Consider the following 20,823-nt stretch of genomic DNA (forward strand, 5'->3'; position numbering starts at 1 on the left):
GGGCGCTGAGTTAGGCATGTTTCCAGCTTTCTGGGAAGGTGGCAGAGTTGAACGAGCAGTTGATGACATCACGGAGATGGGGTGCGATGATGGAGTCGGCTTTGTTGAAGATGTGGTGGGGCCATCTACGATCGGCCAAACATTACTCCTTCTTCCGCAAGGGCTTGAAGACCTTTTTGTTCAGCCAAGCCTTCCCACAGTAAATCCTTCTTTTTCTTATCTCTCTGCTCCTGCCTTCCATGCCTCCAAAGCGCCAAGAAACTGTTGGGTGTACGCTGCGCTATATAAATATTTTAAATTCAAATTCAATTCAGGGGTCGGTTGGCGAGCCAGAGTGGATTGAGTTCATTAGGCGGATGGTGTCTTCAGTGGTGATTGGGTTCCAGGCGCTAAGGATGTTAATTGGCGGAGTAGGATCTCATTTGATCGCTGGGAGTATTCTCGAAGCTGTTGTGGATGTCGGCAATTTTGTTGTAGAAGAAGGAGGATAACGCATCGCAGAGGTCTTGGGAGGGAGTGATGTCGTTAGATGCTGCGGTGGGGTTGGTGAATTCTTTGACGATGTTGAAGAGTTCCTTGCTGTTGTGAGTGTTGTTGTCTAGACGATCCTTGAATGCTGATTTCTTGGTGGATTGAATCAGTTGGTGGTGTTTGCGGGTAGCTGCCTTGAGGGTGGCCATGTTGTCGGTGGTTGGGTTTTTTCTCCATGATTTCTCCAGGGTGCGGCATAGCTTCTTTAGGTCATCATTGAACCAGGGAGCCTTTTTGCTGGCTGATTTGATCTGGTGCTTTTTCAGGGGTGCTAATTCGTCGGCATTGGTTTGGGTCCAATGAGAGGGTGGGAGGGTTTTGGTTGAGCGAAGTGAGGAGTTGGTCGGAGGTGATTTTGTTCCAGTTTCTCCGAGGAATAGGTTGTGGGCGGTTGTGGGTCAGGGTGGTTTTGTAGCTGAAGTGAACACAGCTGTGGTCCGTCCAGTGGAGAGCTGTGGTGTGGTCGAAGGAGATGTGCTTGCTGGAGGTGAAGATAGGGTCGAGCATGTGTCCAGCTATATGGGTGGGGGTGTCAACAAGTTGTTTGAGTCCGAGGTTGGCCAGGTTGTCCAGAAGGGTGGAGGTGTTGCTGTCGTGTTTGTTTTCCAGGTGGTAGTTAAGGTCTCCTAGTAGAATGTAGTTCTCGGAGGCGAGGGCATGTGGACTGATGAAGTCAGTGATGTCTTCGCTGAATTGTGTACGGGTTCCTGGAGGCCTGTAGATGAGGGTGCCTCTAAGTGTGGTCCTAGGGTCGGTGTGGATCTGGAAGTGGAGATGTTCAGCGGTTGCAAGATTATCGTCGGAGCTGGTCGTGATTTTGATGGTGTTCCTATGGATGATGGCGATGCCACCTCCTGTTTGATTGGTGCGGTCTTTTCGGGTAATCTTGTAAGCGTCCGGAATGGCTATGGCGATGTCGGGTGCTGATGATGCGTTCATCCATGTTTCTGTAAGGAAGGCGATGTCCGGTGACGCAGTGTCGAGTAGGTCCCAGAGTTCCGTTGCGTGTCTGTGGACCGAGCGGGTGTTAAGCAGGATGCACTTCAGGCGGTTAGAGTCGGAGCTGTGTGTGGAGGAAGTGGGTTTGGTGAGGGTCCTGAAGCAGTTGAACTTGCAGGAGAGGCAGGCGAAAGGGCCGTGGGTACGACCTGGGGTGGAATCGCAGCATTGTGGTGGGCGTCCGGGGTTGAGGGCGAGGAGAGTTGCGGCATCATAAGTGACTCTAGTGGGTTGGGTGCGACGGGGACCAGGGGGACAGGCGCTGGGCGCGGGCCAGGCGCGGACGGGCGTAGACGGGCTTACCTTTGGCGCACCTTCGGCGCAACCGCTGCGCGTGGATGCTGCGCGTAGGTCCATCAGTCATAAATGGATGGAGGAGGGGGGCGGAGCGAGGGAGGGGCCGCAGGGAGGTGTGATCGGGGTGGAGGGGCGGGCTGGCAGGCACAACAACAAACAAAATGTCCGCAAATCTAAGCACAAGCACCACGAGATCGGCACAAGCAGGGAATTAATTCTGCAATGTGGGCAGAGGCGCAGATAATCTTGGAAGCAGGCAGAACCAACAATTGTGACTAGCGCAGCAGGCAATTTAATATTTACTCGCGCTATGTTGGCATTCCGGCATACCAACTGAAGCGTCTCCAACTAGTCCAGAACCAGGCGGCCAGGCTGATTTTTCATCAACCTAAATGACACCATGTTAGCCCATTAATGAAAAGCCTTCACTGGCTCCCAGTGATTAAGCGCTGCACATTTAAGATGGGCTGCACCATCTTTAAAGCACTACATTGTAACGGTCCGGCTTTTATCTCGGCTCGTGTACACCGCTACATTCCCTCTCGAGACCTTAGATCCTCCCACTTGACTGGCAGTTCCATCAGCCAAACAGAACAAGTATGGCGGACTAAGGTTCTCAGTCTTAGGACCACAATTCTGGAATTCTCTCCCGGCTGCAATAAGGTCTCTGACTTCTTTAGCCCAGTTCAGAAAACAGCTAAAGACCTTGTTTATTCAAGCATATACTGATTAAGCGTTCTCTCCGTTCACTGCCTTGATCCTCATCTGAGCACCATGAAACCGTTGGTGTACGTGCGCTTAACAAGTGCTTTTAACATAGCATAACATTGTTATACACACCTGACTGGAGCCCTTTGTAACATGCACCTTCTTAGCGCATGTCTATGAGAAGTGTGGTAATTCCAAACCACAATCAATAGAAGTGACTCATTTATTTTGATGTGTTGCGTCAAGTGTGTGATCTCATAGCATTTAAATTTAGTCTTATCATACATTGTGTGTGTGTTGGTGAAATTAAGTAGTGAGAATGTAATCACAGCATTAACTGTCAGTGACATGTTTATATGAAACCTAAAATTTTGCTTGAGGAATTTTCCACACTCATTTTTCTCTAGCAGTGACAGATTTTAAAATGTAGCTTGTGTGGCACAAAAATATCTTGGAGCCAATATATTTTAAGGAGGGGCTTTACAGCTGGTAGCAGTGGATTCTGTTAACTGCACATCCAATCAAGTGTAAGACAGTATAGAGACATATAGTACAGTGGTGAAGAAACAATTTATATGTGGGTGCTAAAGTCAGACAGCACCCTTGCTACTTATGGGGTGCAACCGAAGTGTGATCTGATGTCACACTCAACGTAATTGTGAGATAGCCAGGAGCACACCCAGTACAATGATATGTGTGCAAACACGCCCTGTGGCGCGTTTTAAGTTGGGGAATTCATTCCTCTTCAATCCAAAGGTCCTCTGGGGGCCAACTAGCCCACCAGGTACCTCCACTGAGCGCCAAGGAGCTGTGTTGCAGAGTGTTGTAAAAAGGGGCATGGCCTCTGCACACCTCTCTGCAACGCAGCTCCCTGGCGCATACTGGAGGTACCTGGTGGGCTAGTTGGCCCCCAGGGGATCTGTGGCGCGTTTTAAGTTGGGGGATTAAGTCCACTTGAATCATGAGGTCCCCTGGCGGCCAACTAGCCCACCAGGTACCGCCAGTAAGCGCCACAGAGCTGTGTTGCAGAGAGGTGTAAATAGGGGCGTGGCCTCAGAACGCCTCTATGCAACGCAGCTCCCTGGTGCATAATGGAGGTACCTGGTGGGCTAGTTGGCCGCCAGGGGACCTCCAGATTCAAGGGGACTTAATCCCCCAACTTAAAACACGCCACGGGGTGAGTTTGCACAGTGGTGAAGGTAGGGGGTGGGGCCTAAGGTGATATGTGTGCAAATACGCTTTGTTGCGGGTTTTAAGTTGGGAAATTGATTCCTCTTCAATCCAGAGGTCCCCTAGGAGTCAACTAGCCCACCAGGTATCTCCAGTAAGCGCCACAGAGCTGTGTTGCAGAGTGTTGTAAAAAGGGGCGTGGCCTCTGAACACCTCTCTGCAATACAGCTCCCTGGCGCATACTGGAGGTACCTGGTGGGCTAGTTGGCCCCTAGGGGACCGCAGCAATGAAGAGGAATTAATTCCCCAACTTAAAACGCGCCACAGCGCGTGTTTGCACGCATGTCACTGCAGGCCCCGCCCCCTTCCTTCACCATTGTACAAATATTCCTCTAAAATCAGTCGAACTACGAATTCCGATTTACCCGCCTGTTATCAGGAGAGAACTTAGTGCTGCATCTTTTAGTCCAGCACTGACCCTGAAAAGTAATTCTAAGCGTACTTAACAGTAACTTATATTTCCTTCCATAGGAATCCATAGTGTGGTTTTCACCAGAAAAGTTTCTAAGTGTTGATTTTTGAAACGTACAAATATTCCTCTAAAATCATCCGAACTACGAATTCCGATTTAGTGACCTGTTATCAGGAGAGAACCCAGTGCTGCATCTTTTAGCCCAGCACTGACCCTGAAAAGTAATTCTAAGCGTACTTACCAATAACTTGTATTTCCTTCCATAGGAATCCATTGTGTGGTTCTCACCAGAAAAGTTTCTGTCTATTTTCACAAACTAAAATTATTCCTTAAAAATTGCCTGTATGACTTAAACACATTCTTTCGACTGTTTACAGGAGATGCACCCGTGCTGGATCCAGGATCCAACACTAAGAAAAAGTAACGTTAACACTACTTACCTGATAAGTGAATTTCCTCCCATAGGATAACATTTGTGGTTCTATGTGAAAAAGTTTCTAAGTGTCAACTTTTAAAATACAATAATATTCCTTAAAAATCACTACTGTAACCAAAACGTTTTTACTCAACTGTTTACAGGAAATGTCCCACGGCTGAATCTAGGATCTAGTCTTGTGGTTAAAAAAGTAATCCAAAAAGTAACTAATTGCATTTAACTCGAAATTCACATTGAGCTCAATGTTGCATTGTGTCTGAAATTGTGTTGCGCATTACAACAACTGTAACTACTGTACTTAAAAGTCTATTGCCTATTTGCAAAGTATATAAACTAAAGTAATTCATTCTGAGAAAGTATATTTTGTAATGTAATGTATAATGTAATTAAAAAAATAAAATATCTAAAAATAAATAGTTTAAAAAAATGTAGTAAATCAGTATGAAAAAAATAAATATAAGAATTAATATATTTAAAAATTGTCATTTTCAAAACCTTTGAAATTCACTGAAGAAACCATAGGTTTCAGACATGTAATAGTTAGGAATTAGCATTTAAAAAACCTTTGAAATTCACATAAAAAAACATAGGTTTCAGACATGTTATAGTTAGGAATTAGCATTTAAAAAACCTTAGAAATTCACTGAAAAAAACCATAGGTTTTAGGGGTGTTATAGTTAGTTGGACATTTCGCTCGTACAAAACCATTGAAATTCCCCCGTTATAGTTAGTTGTACTAACTATAACTCGCGCGCCCACAATCCACTGCTGATGATGTCACATATTACATGTCCAACTAACTATAACACCCCTAAAAACTATATATATATATATATATATATATATATATATATATATATATATATATATATATATATATATACGCGTCTGGATTACAGCACTTTGCAGTTCACTTGAAAAAACTTGAAATAAAATACCTGCTTCAAGAAGAAGAAAACAAGCCCTCGTTTCTCTGTTGTTTGCAGCATGCAAATAAGGAGTTTTTGACTCGATATATATGTATATAAATATTTTATATATATATATAAAATGCAATTTTCACTTTGTATTCAAAAGTTCTTTTAGAAGTAATCCAGAGTTGACACATCTGTATAGAAAATAAAGTTCATTTACAAAAGAAGCCAGCCATGTCCACCCACCGATACATGTTGTAGATTTCTTAGCATATGATTCACTGTTTATATGGATCGATGTTTGTGCAATTGAGAAAGGGTAGACATGTGTTTCATCTAAGCAACTTTCTCAAGGCTAGTATTGCCCATGCATTAATGAAAAACAGTGGATTAGGGTAGCAAAATAAGAATTAGGTTGTGTCTCAAGATGTAGGGTTAAGCGGTATACCTATGTCATATTCCAAAAAGAAGAGTTGTACTGGCAGAGGTCCACACAAAATTGAGGACTGACTAGAAGTAGAAGGGTCATGGATGTTTGGTATGCAGCTGAGACCATGAGCGGGGGGAGAGCCTTCATCGCAGCCAATACCTGGAACAAACTCCCACTCAGCATTAGACAAACCCCCTTCATGCTAGCCTTCAGGAAGAGCCTCAAGACCTGGCTCTCTAGATGAGACGAAGCTGCGCTACAGCCTGCCCCCCACCCCCCTGGCGCCTTGAGACCCTCGAGGGTGATTAGTGCGCTTCACAAATCCCTGATTGATTTATTGTTGTGCACACAACAATGTCAACTCTGGACCGTGGGTTCCTTCAAAACACAATTTTTGAATAAAGAGTGAAAATTTCACAATATATGTACAGTTTGTTTGTCACTATGACCTCTACATCGGACTCTAATATTGTGCTTGGTATGTGTTCGGTCATGCCCTTGTTGAGAGACTTTCATCATGCCGTGTCTGAAGCCCTTATTAGGCCCTTATGGTATCGCTGCCGCCAGCCGCAATAACTTGGACTCACACACAGGGGTATACTTTGCTAGACCGCGTGTGCCGGCTCTGACACCACATGCACGCGCACTTTGCTTTTATTAAACACACCCGCGCTGGAGAAACCAAACTCCAGGACATACTTGGGGGAGGTCGCGGATCACTCCCTCGACATGTCGTCATGATGAGCACGCCCACATTTAACTCGCGCAATACAACATTCCTCCCCAAAACAAACCAATCAACAATAAACAGGAAAAACCTTACTTTCACCGATGCCTTCAGTTTAGCATAAAGACACCCACAGTCATACAGCTTTTCAAAACCAGTTGGCTGCCTCAGCAATGATAGTCCCTGAGTTGACTGGACAATTCAGGGATGTTTCACATGTGATATCGAGTACGGGTTTCTCAAAACCCGCTACTCTGTTCAGCATTCCCAGAGGTTTCCATCGAGCCTCTCCTCACATCCGGTGATCGCGTTGACAGTTCATCGCTGCCAGCCACAGCCACAGACATTTTACATTCGGCATCAGACCAGTCCTCCTCATCTAGACTCTGAGAATCTGAGATTCTCTCTCCACAGTATCAGTCTCTGCACCTAGATCTCCATGATACTTCTTGAAGGCCGATATATTACATGTGTCCAGTACAAGTCCTCTTTTTGCAGTGACTTGTGTGCCCTTCATGCGCACAATGCACCAAGGATTTTTCTCAAACGGAAGTCTGAACTTGCTTCCAGGATGTCTATCTTGAATGATGACTCTTTCTTCTACTTTGAGAGGTGACGCTTTTGCTCTTTGCCTGGTGCTGACTTGCTTGTTTGCTTTTGTTCTTCACAAGTCAATGGCACGTTCATCCATTCTTTCAGTAGCCAACTTTGGATGATGAGGGATGGAATCACTCACTACTCTCCCCATCTATAGGTGCCCTGAGGCCCGACCAGTGGAGGTATGGGAAGTCTGTCAGTAGTCTCTCAAAAAGGAATAAATGGATGCTCCACAGAGTCACTGTTGGCTACATCTATCCGGATGACCTTATTCGAAGTTCTCATAAAGCATTCTGCTTCTCCATTCGCTTGAGGCCTTTTTGGTGTTATCTTGTTATGCACAATTCCGAGGGAAGTTAGGTATGCAGCGAACTCCTGCCCCTGAAAAGGAGGACAATTGTCAGCCTTTAGTTCCTTGATGTGCCCTCACTAGCCATCACTTTTTTCCAGTTTCGGTATGACATCTCCAGCACTCCGGGAGGACAGCACTTCGATCTCAGGATATTTGGAGTAATCGTCTATGATCACCATTGAGTGTACCCCATCGGGAAGGCTTTCAAAATCCATACTTTCACTTATCCATGGACCCTCAGGGTGTTTTTCTGTGGGAATGGGCGCTGGGGTACTCGGTTCGCCAGTCACTTGGCACCACACGCAGAACCTTACTGCTTCTTCGACTTTTTCATCCATGTGGGGGAACCAAACCTTTTTTATGAGCCGTTTTTTTGTTTTCACCATCCCTTGGTGACCGGCATGAGCAAGCCTCACTACTCAATCCACCAAAGTTAGTGGAGTGACCAATCTTTGGCCTCGAAGTAAACACCCATGAGGGTCAGCACACAGTTCGTGCCTTATGTGATACAGGCCATCAATCACATACAGGGCCTCCGGAGTGAAACCAGCTCCTTGGCTTCTGAGGTTGTGCCATTTATTGGTCTTAACCGCTTCCAGCTCTTATTGTAGGCATTCATCCAAAAGGGTCGCTTGACACAGCTCACTTAGGGATATGGGCAGTTGACTCGATCTCTCAGCTACACACCGGACATACTCCTCCATTTCCTCTGCCTCCTCCATTTCACTGGGGGTAGCTTCTCTGGGATGGTTACTTGTCCCTGGTTTATGTTCAATTTTACAATTGTACTTGTGGAGCTGCAACATAAATTTTTCAATGCGAGGGGTAGGCTTGGACATAGTTCCAGTGGACAGAGGGATGAAAGGCTTGTGGTCAGTGGTGACTACAAACGGTTTCCCATATATATATACAAATGAAAATGCTGACACCCCCAGTGCACAGACATCGCCTCTTTTTGTATTTGGGAGTATCTTTGTTTGGTTACTGTCAACGATCTACTTGCAAACGCCACTGGAGCCCATTTGTTTTCCCCATCGGGTCGTTGCAGGAGAACAGCTCCTAAACCTTTTGGACCAGCATCCACCGCCACTTGAGTTTGCTGGCAGGGATCGAAAAAATCTCAGCGTAGTGGTGCTCGAGAGGGCATCCTTAGTCGCCTGTAACGCCTGTTCTTGTTTGGAGTCCTACGACACAGATGCTTTGGTCAATTCCCTCAGGGGAACGGTTAACGAGGATAAGTCCTTGATGAACCTACTGCAGTAGTTCACCATCCCCAGAAAACTGCAAACTTCGGAAACATTAGTGGAAGCAGGGGCTGCTTTGATGTTGCGTACTTTATCAAGGTCTGGAGTGTCTCCATCTGCTGAAAAGGCTTATCCAAAGAACTGCAGTTTTTGTTGAAGAAACTCACATTTGTCTCTGTGAAGTGTTAGTCTGGAGTCTTGTATTCGCTGGAGCACCCATCTCAGCCTACTGTTGTGTTCTTGTATGGTTTTGGTGTGGACCAGAATGTCATCACTGACATTGAACACTCCCGGCAATCCAGCAAGAATCTCTTTGATGGTGTTTGGAAACACCTCAGCAGCACTCAATATTCCAAAACTCAATCTCTTGTACGACTCAAACCGACATGCGTGGAAAATGTTGTTACATATCGGGATTGTTCGTCGAGGTCAAGTAGGTGATACCTGGCTAAGATCCAGTTTTGAGAACCAGCTGGCTCCGCTTAATTCCCCTATCAGGTCATCAATGGTGGGAGTTAGTTACCTCTCCCGCTTGATTGCGGTGTTGGGAATTTTCATGTCCACACAAATTTGTACTTCCCCCAGCTGTTTAGGCTTTCAACCACTATGGGTGACACCCACAGGGTTGGACCGTCCACCTTTTCAATGATCCCTGCTTGCTCGAGCTTGCGAAGTTCCTTTTCCACAAGAGGTCTTAGGTGGAACGCAACTCTCCTATGACGCAGAGCCACTGGCTGCACTGAGGGATCAATGTGGAGATGTATCTGTTTACCCTGCAGTCACACGATACCATTGAATACTTTTGGGAGTTCGTCCAGGATTTGAATCACTCCTTCCTGGTGTATGCCAAAGACAAAGGTGACAATGATAAGGGACTCAGCTGACTTGCACCCTAGCAGCATTCCATGCCCCTCCTCTTTCACATATACCAGTGCTTCCACATTCTGGTCATCATTGGCGATGGTTGTCTTGAATTTCCCTCTGTTAGCTAGAGGTTTCGTTGGTCCATATGCGAAGACTTGTATCTGTGTCGGTATTAGGGTCGGAGGAGGTGTTATCTCCTTGTAAGCATCCCATGACATGATCATGGTGGTTCCTGTGTCCACTATGGCAGTTACCGGGCGCCCTGACACAAGGATTTGGCATTGTGGTAGGCGAGCCTGTGTATTTGCAGCTGACTCCACGATGAACACAGAATGTCCTGTATGTTCTTCTTGGTCATCAGCGTCCATGTCACTGTTCTGCTCTTGAGACTCTGGGATCATGTTCACCTGGGACATCATTGCTCGTCCTTTGCTAGACTGGCACACTTTCATAAAGTGGTTCATCCTCCCAGATGCCGTGCACCTTTTTCCTCTCGCTGGGCACTCTGACGGCTTATGCGACGGCCCTCCGCAGTATCCGCATGATTGTGTTCTCAGGCCTCTGGTTCGATTTGGGGCCACCACTGTCTTAGGAGTGACCACATTCAGCAGCTCGGCCTTGATGGGAGTTTGGAGAGTGGCCTCCATATGTGTAGCCCTTACTTTTGAGAGTTCCTTTGTACTGCCCAGGGTGAGTATGTCTGCCAGTGACTTCCCTGACTCTTCTAGGATCCGTTCCCTCAACAAGGCACACACCTGGATAATCTGGCCCCTGATCTCCTCGTCCTCATCTCTGAACCCACAGGTTCCGGCTAGTTCCTTCACACGTGCATGGAACATGTCAAGCGACTCCCCTGGCTGCTGTCTCGCTTGTTGGAAGATAAATCTTTTGTAAATCTAGTTTTGCCATGGGCTCAAAGTAGCCATTTAGGGCCGCAATGAGCGTGAGGTGTGTTTTCGGTGCTGCTTCCACCACTGATTTTGCTATCTTGTATACCTCCCTTACACCAAGATTTAATATCATGGCCAGCTTCTGGTCACCTTCAACCTGTGTGGCCTCTAAGAAAAGAATTACACGCTCCGCCCATTCTCTCCACCTTGTGGCTTGCACAGATGGGGCCCCTTCCACCACTAATGGCTCAATTTCTGGGAAGTGAGCCATGTTTTGGCACCTGGTATCTTATCTCTTTATTCTGCCAATCTGACCAGTGCTGAGTGTAGTCGGGCTGCAACATGGTGGTGTCCCTACTTTGGCAGGGTCTACCTGCTTGTTACGGTTAACTGCGTATCCCAGTGGGGCAGACTCTTGTCCCTTTTCTAGACCTGATGCCCCCTGCAATCACCCTCAGTACCTCCAAGCGGTGCGGTGGTCTGTACTGCACGTCTCAGGGCCCTCACACAAGAGTGACCTTTCGTCTCGGCACGAGCACCGCACACGTGGAGAGTTGAGCCGGCCGCCACTCGGTGACACGTGGTCTCCGTACCACTCCCATCGCCAAATATTGTGTCATGCAGGTGTTGAGGGACTTAGATCAAGCAGTGTCTGAAGCGCTTATTAGGGCCTTATGGTATCGCTGCCCCAAACCGCAATAACGTGGACTCACACATAGGGTTATACTTTGCTGGACCGCGTGTGCCGGGTATGACGCCGCACGCACACGCATATTGCTTTTATTAAACACACTCGCGCTATGGGAGACTAACCAAACTCCAGGACGTACTTGGGGGAGGTCGCGGATCACCTCCTCGACATGTCGTCATGATGATCCGCTTCCCGTCCACAGATAACTTGCGTGATGAGCGATACAACAGCATGTTCCTGGATATTTCACAATGTCTTAATGAGGGGCATATGGTCGGCTGTAGTACAAGCCTCTCATACAGATACAACATGAGAAGTACGTAGTTTTCATTGGAGTCTCCCACTTGCGAACGAACATACTGGGACAATTTATAAGCCTGTTTTGGTTGTACAGGGGTAATAGGTAACAAACAACATTTCACAAGAATTCTCTGTCGATCTCACAAGTCCATCATCAGGTTAGTGAACTGCTGTGATGGTTCCCATCTCCTATGGTTTTAGACACATCATTATAACGGAGATCCGAAATCAGACAATATTTTGGTTGTCATTCTAGAACATTGTTAGATTTTTTCCTAAACCCAAATACACAGCCAGAAAATGCCCAAAACACACTCTTTAAACATGTCAGGGTAAGTGGTACTCCATGAATCTTTGGCTTGTACAAGATAAGGCTCTGAAGCTAGAGAAATGACAAATATTGAATGATATTGGATGTTGACTTCAACTTGTGATTTTAGATTGGAGTTTATGGCATCGATCCAATGTTACTTGCTAGTACAGATGGATTTTGCTAATGAAAACACATATTTGAGCTAAAAGTCTCTTTCCTACTGTATTGTAATTACAATTCATTCTCTTGCTTTTAAAGACGGATTTTTCAGAAGGCAGAAGTTGCATATGTTGTGAAGATACCCAGACCGCTAAATGCACGGAGAAAGAGAATGCCTTGAGGCTATACCCAGTCCAGTCATGCAGCGCTGTACATCTTCTGCTTAAGGTAAAGGTAACACAAAGTGTTGAAATGCATTCATCTCAGTATTCTATATTAGTAAGAAAGTCGACTTCCAGATATGGATGCCTTTTTTGAAAGGAAAGATCCCATAAAGTTTTTTATATGCTTCAGGCAAAAGGTTAGTAAGTTGATATTTCTAAAACATAGACAAGAACTTAAGCTTTTACAGATAGGCATAGTTGTGACTGAATAATTTATCCAATATATTATAGCTCTTCACGAAAAATGTTTTCACTGTAGAAGTGTCGGTGTAAAACAATGCAATCATTTTAAGACCTTGATATATTTTTAAGACGCACAGGTAGTATAGTGAATAGCTGTGATGCACTTGTCAATAATAGCAGGTACTGCCCCCACTCTAAGCAGAACTCCATGTTTGGTGCAGTACTTAATTTGTAAAAAATGAGTGCCAGGGCTCTCGTAAGGAGGCCACTGCAGTTTGCACCCCACATTGTCTTTCCCAGCACTGCCAATGACAGTACCAACACAATTACTAATCATCACACTCCTACCAGTGTGACAATTCAGCCTACTGCAGGCCCCCAAAACTAGGAGACTGGCTTGGGCGGCAGTCAATAATAATTTTTAATGTATATTTAATTAATAAACAACTGTTGTGCTCATCTTTAAATTAAACTGACAGCGCCACAATGTGGCACACTGTTACAACCTTGATGTTGACAATTAAGTGCTGGTGCCGAGCACCAGAAACAACTGGCTCAAATTAAGCACTGGCTTGGTGGAGCACACCAATGCAGCCCTGTAATTTCCAAGCCTCAAGGATGTTGCCTGGCTCGGCAGCAAGGGACGTTCTTTCAGATAATGCAGGATGCCCGGGGTAAGATGAGACAGCATGAAATGTATCTCACCAGGGGTAAGCAAAAGAGTTCCTATTTACTGTAATGTGGTTATTTCAGGAAAATGGGCAATGGGATAGTATTGGATGAGATATGAACTTCTGTGGATGGTAGAAGAGGTAAGCGGATGGGATAGGTTCTAATGTGAGGGAAATATATGGAGAGGGTGTAGGTTTTAGGTGTACTAATTTGACAATATAGTATCAGAGCATGGTCTTACATGAATGGAACACACAATAAGGGAAATCTTTCAAGTCTTCTCCCATTCTGTGTGTAGGAGGCCCACTTGAACCACCCTAAAAGAAACCTGTTAAACTTCACCCTACTAACCAGGACAACCGCAGGACATGCTGGCCATGTACTCAGTGAAATGACTATAGAATTCCTACAACTGGGTAAGAATTTGGACCATTAGAGAAGATCCTACATGGACAGACCCCCCCAGTCACTGTATGTGAAGAAGGGACGCTGTTAGTGAACAACCTGCTTTTACAAGTGAGGTTAAAGAGAGATAAGCTTTGCACATCACCTGTCACATTCCTCCGATAGACAGTGGCTTTTAACCTGCTGAAGCATTGCTCAAATGTAGAGATGTGTTCATGTAAAATGCAGTTAAACATGTAGAATGATAGACGGAGCGGGCAAGAGGACAGTTTTTACGTTTATCCGGCAAAACTTAATTTTCGTTATTTATAGCAGACTAGATACGAGATGTAGCTGAATTCCTCGCTAGTCCTCTGTAATAATCTGCTGCATTTGAGCACTGTCTTGAAGTTTGAAGAAGCTGGGGGATTTGTCTACATATAGAGTCTGTTGTGTAGAACAAACTGGCTCTTTGTTCCAAGCTTCCGAAAAGAGCCTCTTGATAAACTGACAACTCAGCAGTCATGTTCTTTACATTGAGGGGAAACCCTAGCGTCAGTATTATTCAGCACGCCAATACATTTTTAAAGTCTATTTTAGTGCATGTCAGCAATACCATGCTTTCTTCGTGCCAATAGCTTAATATTTTGAGAGATGAACGTACAAAAAAGACTGCTTTATATAACGTTTGCAAACCATTGATAGTTTGTCATAATTTATTAAACAGTTACATCACAAGCTAAAGCGGTATTAATGTACTTACATACGTCCTTAATGTTTCAACACTTTAATGAATGGCATTTGTTTACAACAGTTTAAATTGTTTCACTTATGTGTGGCACCTGAGGCATCGAAAATATCCCTAACCTTCATATACATTAAGAAATCATTTAGCACAATTTCAAGACATACAATAACTCCTGCAGTAGAGTTACAAACATGCACCCCACCCTCCCAGTCAAACCATCTAAGGTCCCCATGGCTTAGCAAGATATAGGTTGTGTATGCCATTAATCGTTCAAGAGTTTATACACACAGTTAGTATACCTCAAATTATGTGAACGCGCTGTAAACAAACGTTCTCAGCAGTAAAGAGTTCATTATTAACCACGTCCAATCAGAATACCTTTTCCAGAAACACCTATGACCGTGGTTTATTCATTTGGACAACGAGAATATGAAATTAGAGGCTATTGTTTTTGTGATCACTTTATGTAATTTGATCTGGTATTAAGTCTTCTGAATGATAACATTATTGTAGGTTTGATTGTTAGTCGAAATTTGTGCTGTATGCGTCCAAAACACAACTTTCAGAGCTCACCTTTTACAAAAAAAGTATATTTGACAGTATATTAAACAAACGTTCGCCATAAAAATGTATGTAACCCATTGTAATATCATATAGCAATTTGAACAACTCAGGTGAAATTTTAGACCGTGAGTTCACCTCCCGAATGAACTTTTTAAAAAAATACTGCGGAAACTCCTGCCTGGATGGGATAACAGGATTCATAACTGTGGACTTCAAGAATATATAATACACTCTTCAAAATGTAACACGCAATCAAGGTTTGGCTGAGATGAGTGAGATTTACTGGCTGATACTGGGCAAGAAGCAGTTCCAACAATCTTCCGCGGCGCAAACTTTAAACGCGTGCAATTTTACAATAAATGGCTGATTTACAGAACTCCCTCTTATCTCCAAAATGTCTTCCCCCTTGTTGCCGACAAATGTTTCCGTTGTGAGGAAAAAGGGAATTGGAAGCACATTGTCTGGGAATGTCCCAAAATCAAGCCACTCTGGAAGGAAATGGAAAAATACCTTTCCCTTGAGCTTAAAGCTTCTATAATATTTGATGATTTAGTCCCTGTTCTAGGCTGTTCAGCGACCAACACCCAATACGACAAATTTCTTTTTATAGCCTCTCTAATAGCTAAATCGCTTGTTCTGCAGTCCTGGAAAACCAACCAAGTACCGACCTTCCAGGCTTGGAAGGCTAAACTATTACGAATCCAGTGCAGGGAAAGAAAATATGCGCTTAGATCAGGTGCGCTCAAGAAATATGAAAAGTTTTGGAGTGCGTTTGATACGTAAAGTATATCTTCATAATCACTAGTCTGCTTCTATGCACTTTTAAGCACTTTGCACTTTATAACTCTTAAGTCGCACTTTATAATTATGCTGTGGATACTTGAACGACGATTATTTATTTATATTTATATGCCATGTACTGTACCAAATCTATTACAAATGTATTCTGCAATGTCGATCTTGTTTTTATGAACCCTCAATAAAAAACAAAATATTTTTTTTAATGAAGCAGTTCCAACGTAATTGAGTGAATCAAATGGTTAATGAGATAAGACCCAACTAAGACCCTGATTGAGTTTTCGACCCTGTTTATGAGTTTACTTTCCAGACTGGGGGATAGGCTAGAAGAAGACCTGAGGGTTAGCTGGGTTGTAGGGGGACGTGTGCGTGAAAAGGAGCCTCAGGAGATCTCACTGTGAGCAGGAGCCCTAGGGGTCTCAGTGTGAGCAGGAGCCCTAGGGGTCTAAGTGTGAACAGGAGCCCCAGGGGTGATGTTGTGTGCGGGAGCCTCATGGGAGCTCAGTGTGAGTGGGAGCCTCACGGGAGCTCAGTGTGAGCGGGAGCCTCACGGGAGCTCAGTGTGGGCAGGAGCCCCAGGGTTCTCAGTGTGAGATGGAGCCCCAGGGGTCTCAGTGTGAGCGGGAGCCCTAGGGGTCTCAATGTGAGCTGGAGCCCCAGGGGTCTCAGTGCGAGAAGGAGCCCTAGGGGTCTCGGTGTGAGCAGGAGTCCCATGGGTGTCGTTGTGAGCAGGAGCCTCAAGGAAGCTCAGTGTGAGCGGGAACCCCAGCGGTCTAGGTGTGAGCGGGTCTCAATGCGAGCAGGAGCCCTAGGAGTCTAATTGTGAGCAGGAGCCCTAGGGGTCTCATTGTGAGCAGGAGCCCTAGGGGTCTAAGTGTGAACAGGAGCCCCAGGGGTGTTGTTATGTGTGGGAGCCTCACGGGAGCTCAGTGTGAGCGGGAGCCCTACGGGAGCTCAGTGTGAGCGGGAACCTCACGGGAGCTCAGTGTGAGCAGGAGCCCCAGGGTTCTCAGTGTGAGCTGGAGCCCCAGGGGTCTCGATGTGAGCAGGAGCCCCAGGGGTCTCGTGTGAGCTGGAGCCCCAGGGGTCTCGGTGTGTGCTGGAGCCGCAGGGGTTTGTGTGAGCGGGAGCCCCAGGTCTTAATGTGAGCAGGAGCCCCAGGGGTCTCGGTGTGAGCAGGAGCCCCAGGGGTCTCAGTGTGAGCGAGAGCCATAGGGGTCTCAATGTGAGCAGGAGCCCCAGGGGTTTTGGTGTGATCTGGAGCCCCAGGGGTCTCGGTGTGTGCTGGAGCCCCAGGGGTCTTGGTGTGAGCAGGAGCCCCATGGGTGTCGTTGTGAGCAGGAGCCTCAAGGGAGCTCAGTGTGAGCAGGAGCCCCAGGGGTCTCAGTGTGAGCTGGAGCCCAAGGAGTCTCAGTGTGAGCAGGAGCCCTAGGGGTCTCAATGTGAGCGGAAGCCCCAGGGGTCTCAGTGTGAGCAGGAGCCCCAGGGGTCTAGGTGTGAGCGGGAGCCTCACAGGAGCTCATTGTGAGCAGGAGCCCTAGTTGTCTCAGTGTGAACAGGAGCCCCAGGGGTATCATTGTGTGCGGTAGCCTCACGGGATCTCAGTGTGAGCGGGAGCCTCACGGGATCTCAGTGTGAGCAGGAGCCCCAAGGGTCTCAGTGTGAGTGTTGGACTTGGCCCTTCTGGCAGGTTCACCCCTAAACTTTTTGCTTTTTTAATGGTGACCTGGTGATGGTGATTTTTGGGTTCTGCGCACTTTCACTGTGTCCCAGTGGAAAGTGCGTGCGCACTCTGAGTCCGTGGAGTAAGGTTGGCCTGCCCTCCCATAGGAATGCAAGGGGAATGTATGTGTCCCTGGTAGTTCCTGATGCGTGGGGTGTACACGCTCGAGTCTGGTATGTGCGGACTCGTGTGATTGAATGCTGCGAAATGATGTATGTGGCATGATTGTGTCTTGTGTAGAAGTGCCACTTCTAGGAGTTGGCATATTAGTGTAAAAGGTGCCGGCGTGTGATTGGCTGGGACTGGCTGGGATGCCAGGCTCCATGAGTCATGATGGGTCTGCCCGGTGGTGAGTGTTGAGATTACCATGCTGATGTGAGGGGAGGAGTGCACCTGGGTCCTGAATGGGGCTGGGTTTTCTCCACACAATGCTGGCTCCGCCCCTGTGGTGCGCCTAACGACCCTAGCCCTGCCAGTGAATAGAGTGAGGGGCTGAGCACATCAAGAGTGCTCACCAACCAGCTGCGACTGGTTTTTCCCCTCACCCTGAACTAAGACAAAGGAATGACTAGTATAAGAAGGGGCTGTGTCCCCTAACAAGATGTTCTCTCCCAGGATCCTGCCTGAGGGGGCTGCTGCTGTTGCTGGGCAGGAGGACCGCAACTTGGATTGCCTCCCTTCCTGGAGGCCCAGTGAGCTGGCTCTGGGCCCAGCCTTGCCCCCCCCTGCCTTCCTGCATTCCTGAAGGACTTTTGCTGGCTTCTAGCGCATGGGAGCGTTTGTTTGAGCCCCTAGCGCTTGGAGCGCTCCCAAGCTTTTCATTCAAAGCCGGTGCCCACCCGGCGTTTGCCCCGCATTATTGCCACATTTTAAGGTCCCCTGGTGGGTGCCCACCCCACCAGGTACATTGCCGCTATTTCTTTGGCCCCCACAGCGAGTGCCCACCTCGCTTTATATTTAATTAACACGGGAGCCCACCCTGTGTTGAAATCACTGCCGCAGCCCAGGAGACCCTGACGGCCCGCCGCGCTGCCTACGGCGACCCGGAAGTCCCGCCTCCATTCCTCCAGTGCCGCGATGCTATTGGCTGCAGCGCGACCCGGAAGTGTTGCCGCCTGAAACCAGAAGCGGACAGGAGCCCACCCCGAGCTCCGGTGGAAAGAGAGAGCTGGCGCCTGGTCTCCCCCCCCCCCCCCCCCCCCCCCCAGGGCTCCCCAGAGCAAGGTAGATCCCCGGAGAGAGAGGGAGAAGTGTGGAGAGAGCCCCCGAGGAGCGGGAGCTCTCGTGAAGAGCCGCCGAGAAGCAGTCCCGACGAGGTGCCCCTGCTGCAGCAGCCTGGTGAGTGCGGGGTCCTCGGAGGGTAAGGGTTGGTCCCAGAGTCCACCGAGCGGGACCCCGACCAGTGGGGCATTTGGTGCAAGTGCTCCGGGGCATTTCTGAAGAGCCCACGAGGCTCGTGGGCATTGCAATACTTCGAGTCCCCAGGGAGGGGACTTCGACGATCCAGGGGGCATTTTTCCTGATTAGTAGAGCGACCCCGGAAGGCAGCGGGCCGCTCCCACCTTGCCCCCCCCCATCTGTTGTTTGTAGAGCACCGAGGCTCACAGCGTGCCCATTGTATTTATGAGCCTGCGAGGCCCGAAGCAGCATTTCCTTGTTCTAGAGTCCCCAGGAGGGGGACCCCCTCGACGCCGCAGTTGTGTAGAGCCCAGAGAGGCTCTGGGGGCATTCTTGCTACGAGCCCAGAGAAGCTCCCAACCCCCTTGTTGTATTGAGAGCCCAGGGAGGCTCAGGGGGCCATTTTTGTTTGTTTAGAGCCAAGAGGCTCTTGGGGACACGAGAGTTCTGGCCAGAGCCTGCGAGGCTCCACCCTGTTGGCCACACCATTGTCTCCACAGCTGCCCAGCACTTCGTGGGCAGCTGCCATGTTTAGGCCCTTGACATTGGGACACAGGGCGGCCTAGCCCTAGAGAGGCCAGTTGGCCTAGGGACTGCCACAGGTTGTGGCTAATGTGATTAATGCGCAATTGTTCTTACACCGCTGAATGTATGTTATGCATCATGTGTTTTCCTTCCCTACACCTCTGAATGTGTTGTGATGCATCATGTGTAATATGCCTATACCCCTACATGTATTGTGATACTTAGGTGGTTGTTCTTGCTAGTACAGGTGGTGCTAGTGAGGTCCTGGTTCCCTGCGTGACCTGTTCCTAAGGTGGTTAGGGTTGCGTAGGCGGTACTTACCGGTTATCAGTAGTTACTGGTTGTGTGCTTTATGTTCTTTTTTATGCTACAGTGATTTATATTCTATGTTCCAAGTGCTAATTCTACCCAGTGCTAAGTTCTAAAAGTGCCTATTCCTGACAGTGGTCCATGTGGCCCTGTCTTGTACACATCCCCTGTAAATTCTGCCTGTGCCTGTTGGCACATTGTAAAGTGTGTGTTTTATCTAATATGTTTTGGTATAATACAAAGGCTATTTTTATATATAACCTTGTGTGGAGTTTCCTTTGTGGTGGGCCTTGGGTGTTGTTGCTGGGTGCGCGTGCAAACACTTAACCTACATAGCCACCAAGTTTAGCCTTGCTGCTCGCGCCACGTTACCTAGAGGGTGAGCAGGGGTTATCTTGGCGTGTAACTCCCTTGCCCTCACTTAGGAGTGGTGGTCTCTGACTGACTTTGGCGCAAGCCCTGGCCAGCCAGGGAAGCCATTTCTAACATTGGTGGCAAGCGGTGCGGATCCGGATTCGTGTTTGCGTTGAACCGCAGTGGCAACTGGCCGCACTACAAAACTCTGCATTTTAGATGACCACATTTTCGGGGATTATTGTTTTTTTTTTAAGTTCCATATTTCTTCTCCTAAAGGTATCATTGTGTAATTGTGTCCAGTCCATTTGTCCCCCGCCCTGCGCCCAGAGTCGGTACCTGTGTCACGTGTGGTCAGGTTGAGGAATCAGGGGTGGTAGAAACTGCCTTACCAGTCCGAGGGGGGGATTGTGTGTGGATGAATGGTGTGTGGCACTAGACAAGTGAGTACGAGTTCTCTGGGATAGAGAGCTTGCTGAATCCTTTGTGAATTGTATACTCCTGTGTAAGCTCAGGCCCCTAGGTTCCCTGTATAATCTTGTCTCTGGAACGTCCTGCCAAGATGGAGCTTGTTTTTGATTTCAATGAGCTTGCCACATACAGTGTGTGGGAGCTGAGAAGGTTCTGTGAAGAGAGAGGCATAGGGGCTGATAAGGCAGGCTGGTACGAACTCAGGCGCTGCCTGGTCAGATGGCAAGAGGATCAATTGGATCTTGAGCGCAGTGAGGAAAGGGCCTGGGCCTCACACCATGAGGGTGGTGGGTCTGTTGGGAGCCCTGAAGATTCAGAGGAGGAAGAAGATGTCAGTACCTGGATGCCAGTAGAGAGTGAAGACCCCATAGGTAGG

The 20,823-nt window shown here is 47.4% G+C and overlaps 1 protein-coding gene across 4 annotated transcripts in view; it reads left to right on the plus strand.

Moving 5' to 3' along the window:
• ENTREP1 (endosomal transmembrane epsin interactor 1) overlaps nucleotides 1-20,823 on the plus strand; it is a 185,163-nt gene that overhangs the window by 57,162 nt on the left and 107,178 nt on the right. For all 4 annotated transcript variants that reach the window (XM_086961243.1, XM_086961244.1, XM_086961245.1 and 1 more), the window contains exon 4: nucleotides 12,194-12,322. In XM_086961243.1, the coding sequence (XP_086817369.1) occupies nucleotides 12,194-12,322 (129 nt within the window). The remainder of the gene's footprint in view (nucleotides 1-12,193; nucleotides 12,323-20,823) is intronic.

The sequence above is a fragment of the Lissotriton vulgaris genome, chromosome 3_1 (assembly GCF_964263255.1).
Source record: "Lissotriton vulgaris chromosome 3_1, aLisVul1.2, whole genome shotgun sequence".
Lineage (NCBI taxonomy): Eukaryota > Metazoa > Chordata > Amphibia > Caudata > Salamandridae > Lissotriton > Lissotriton vulgaris.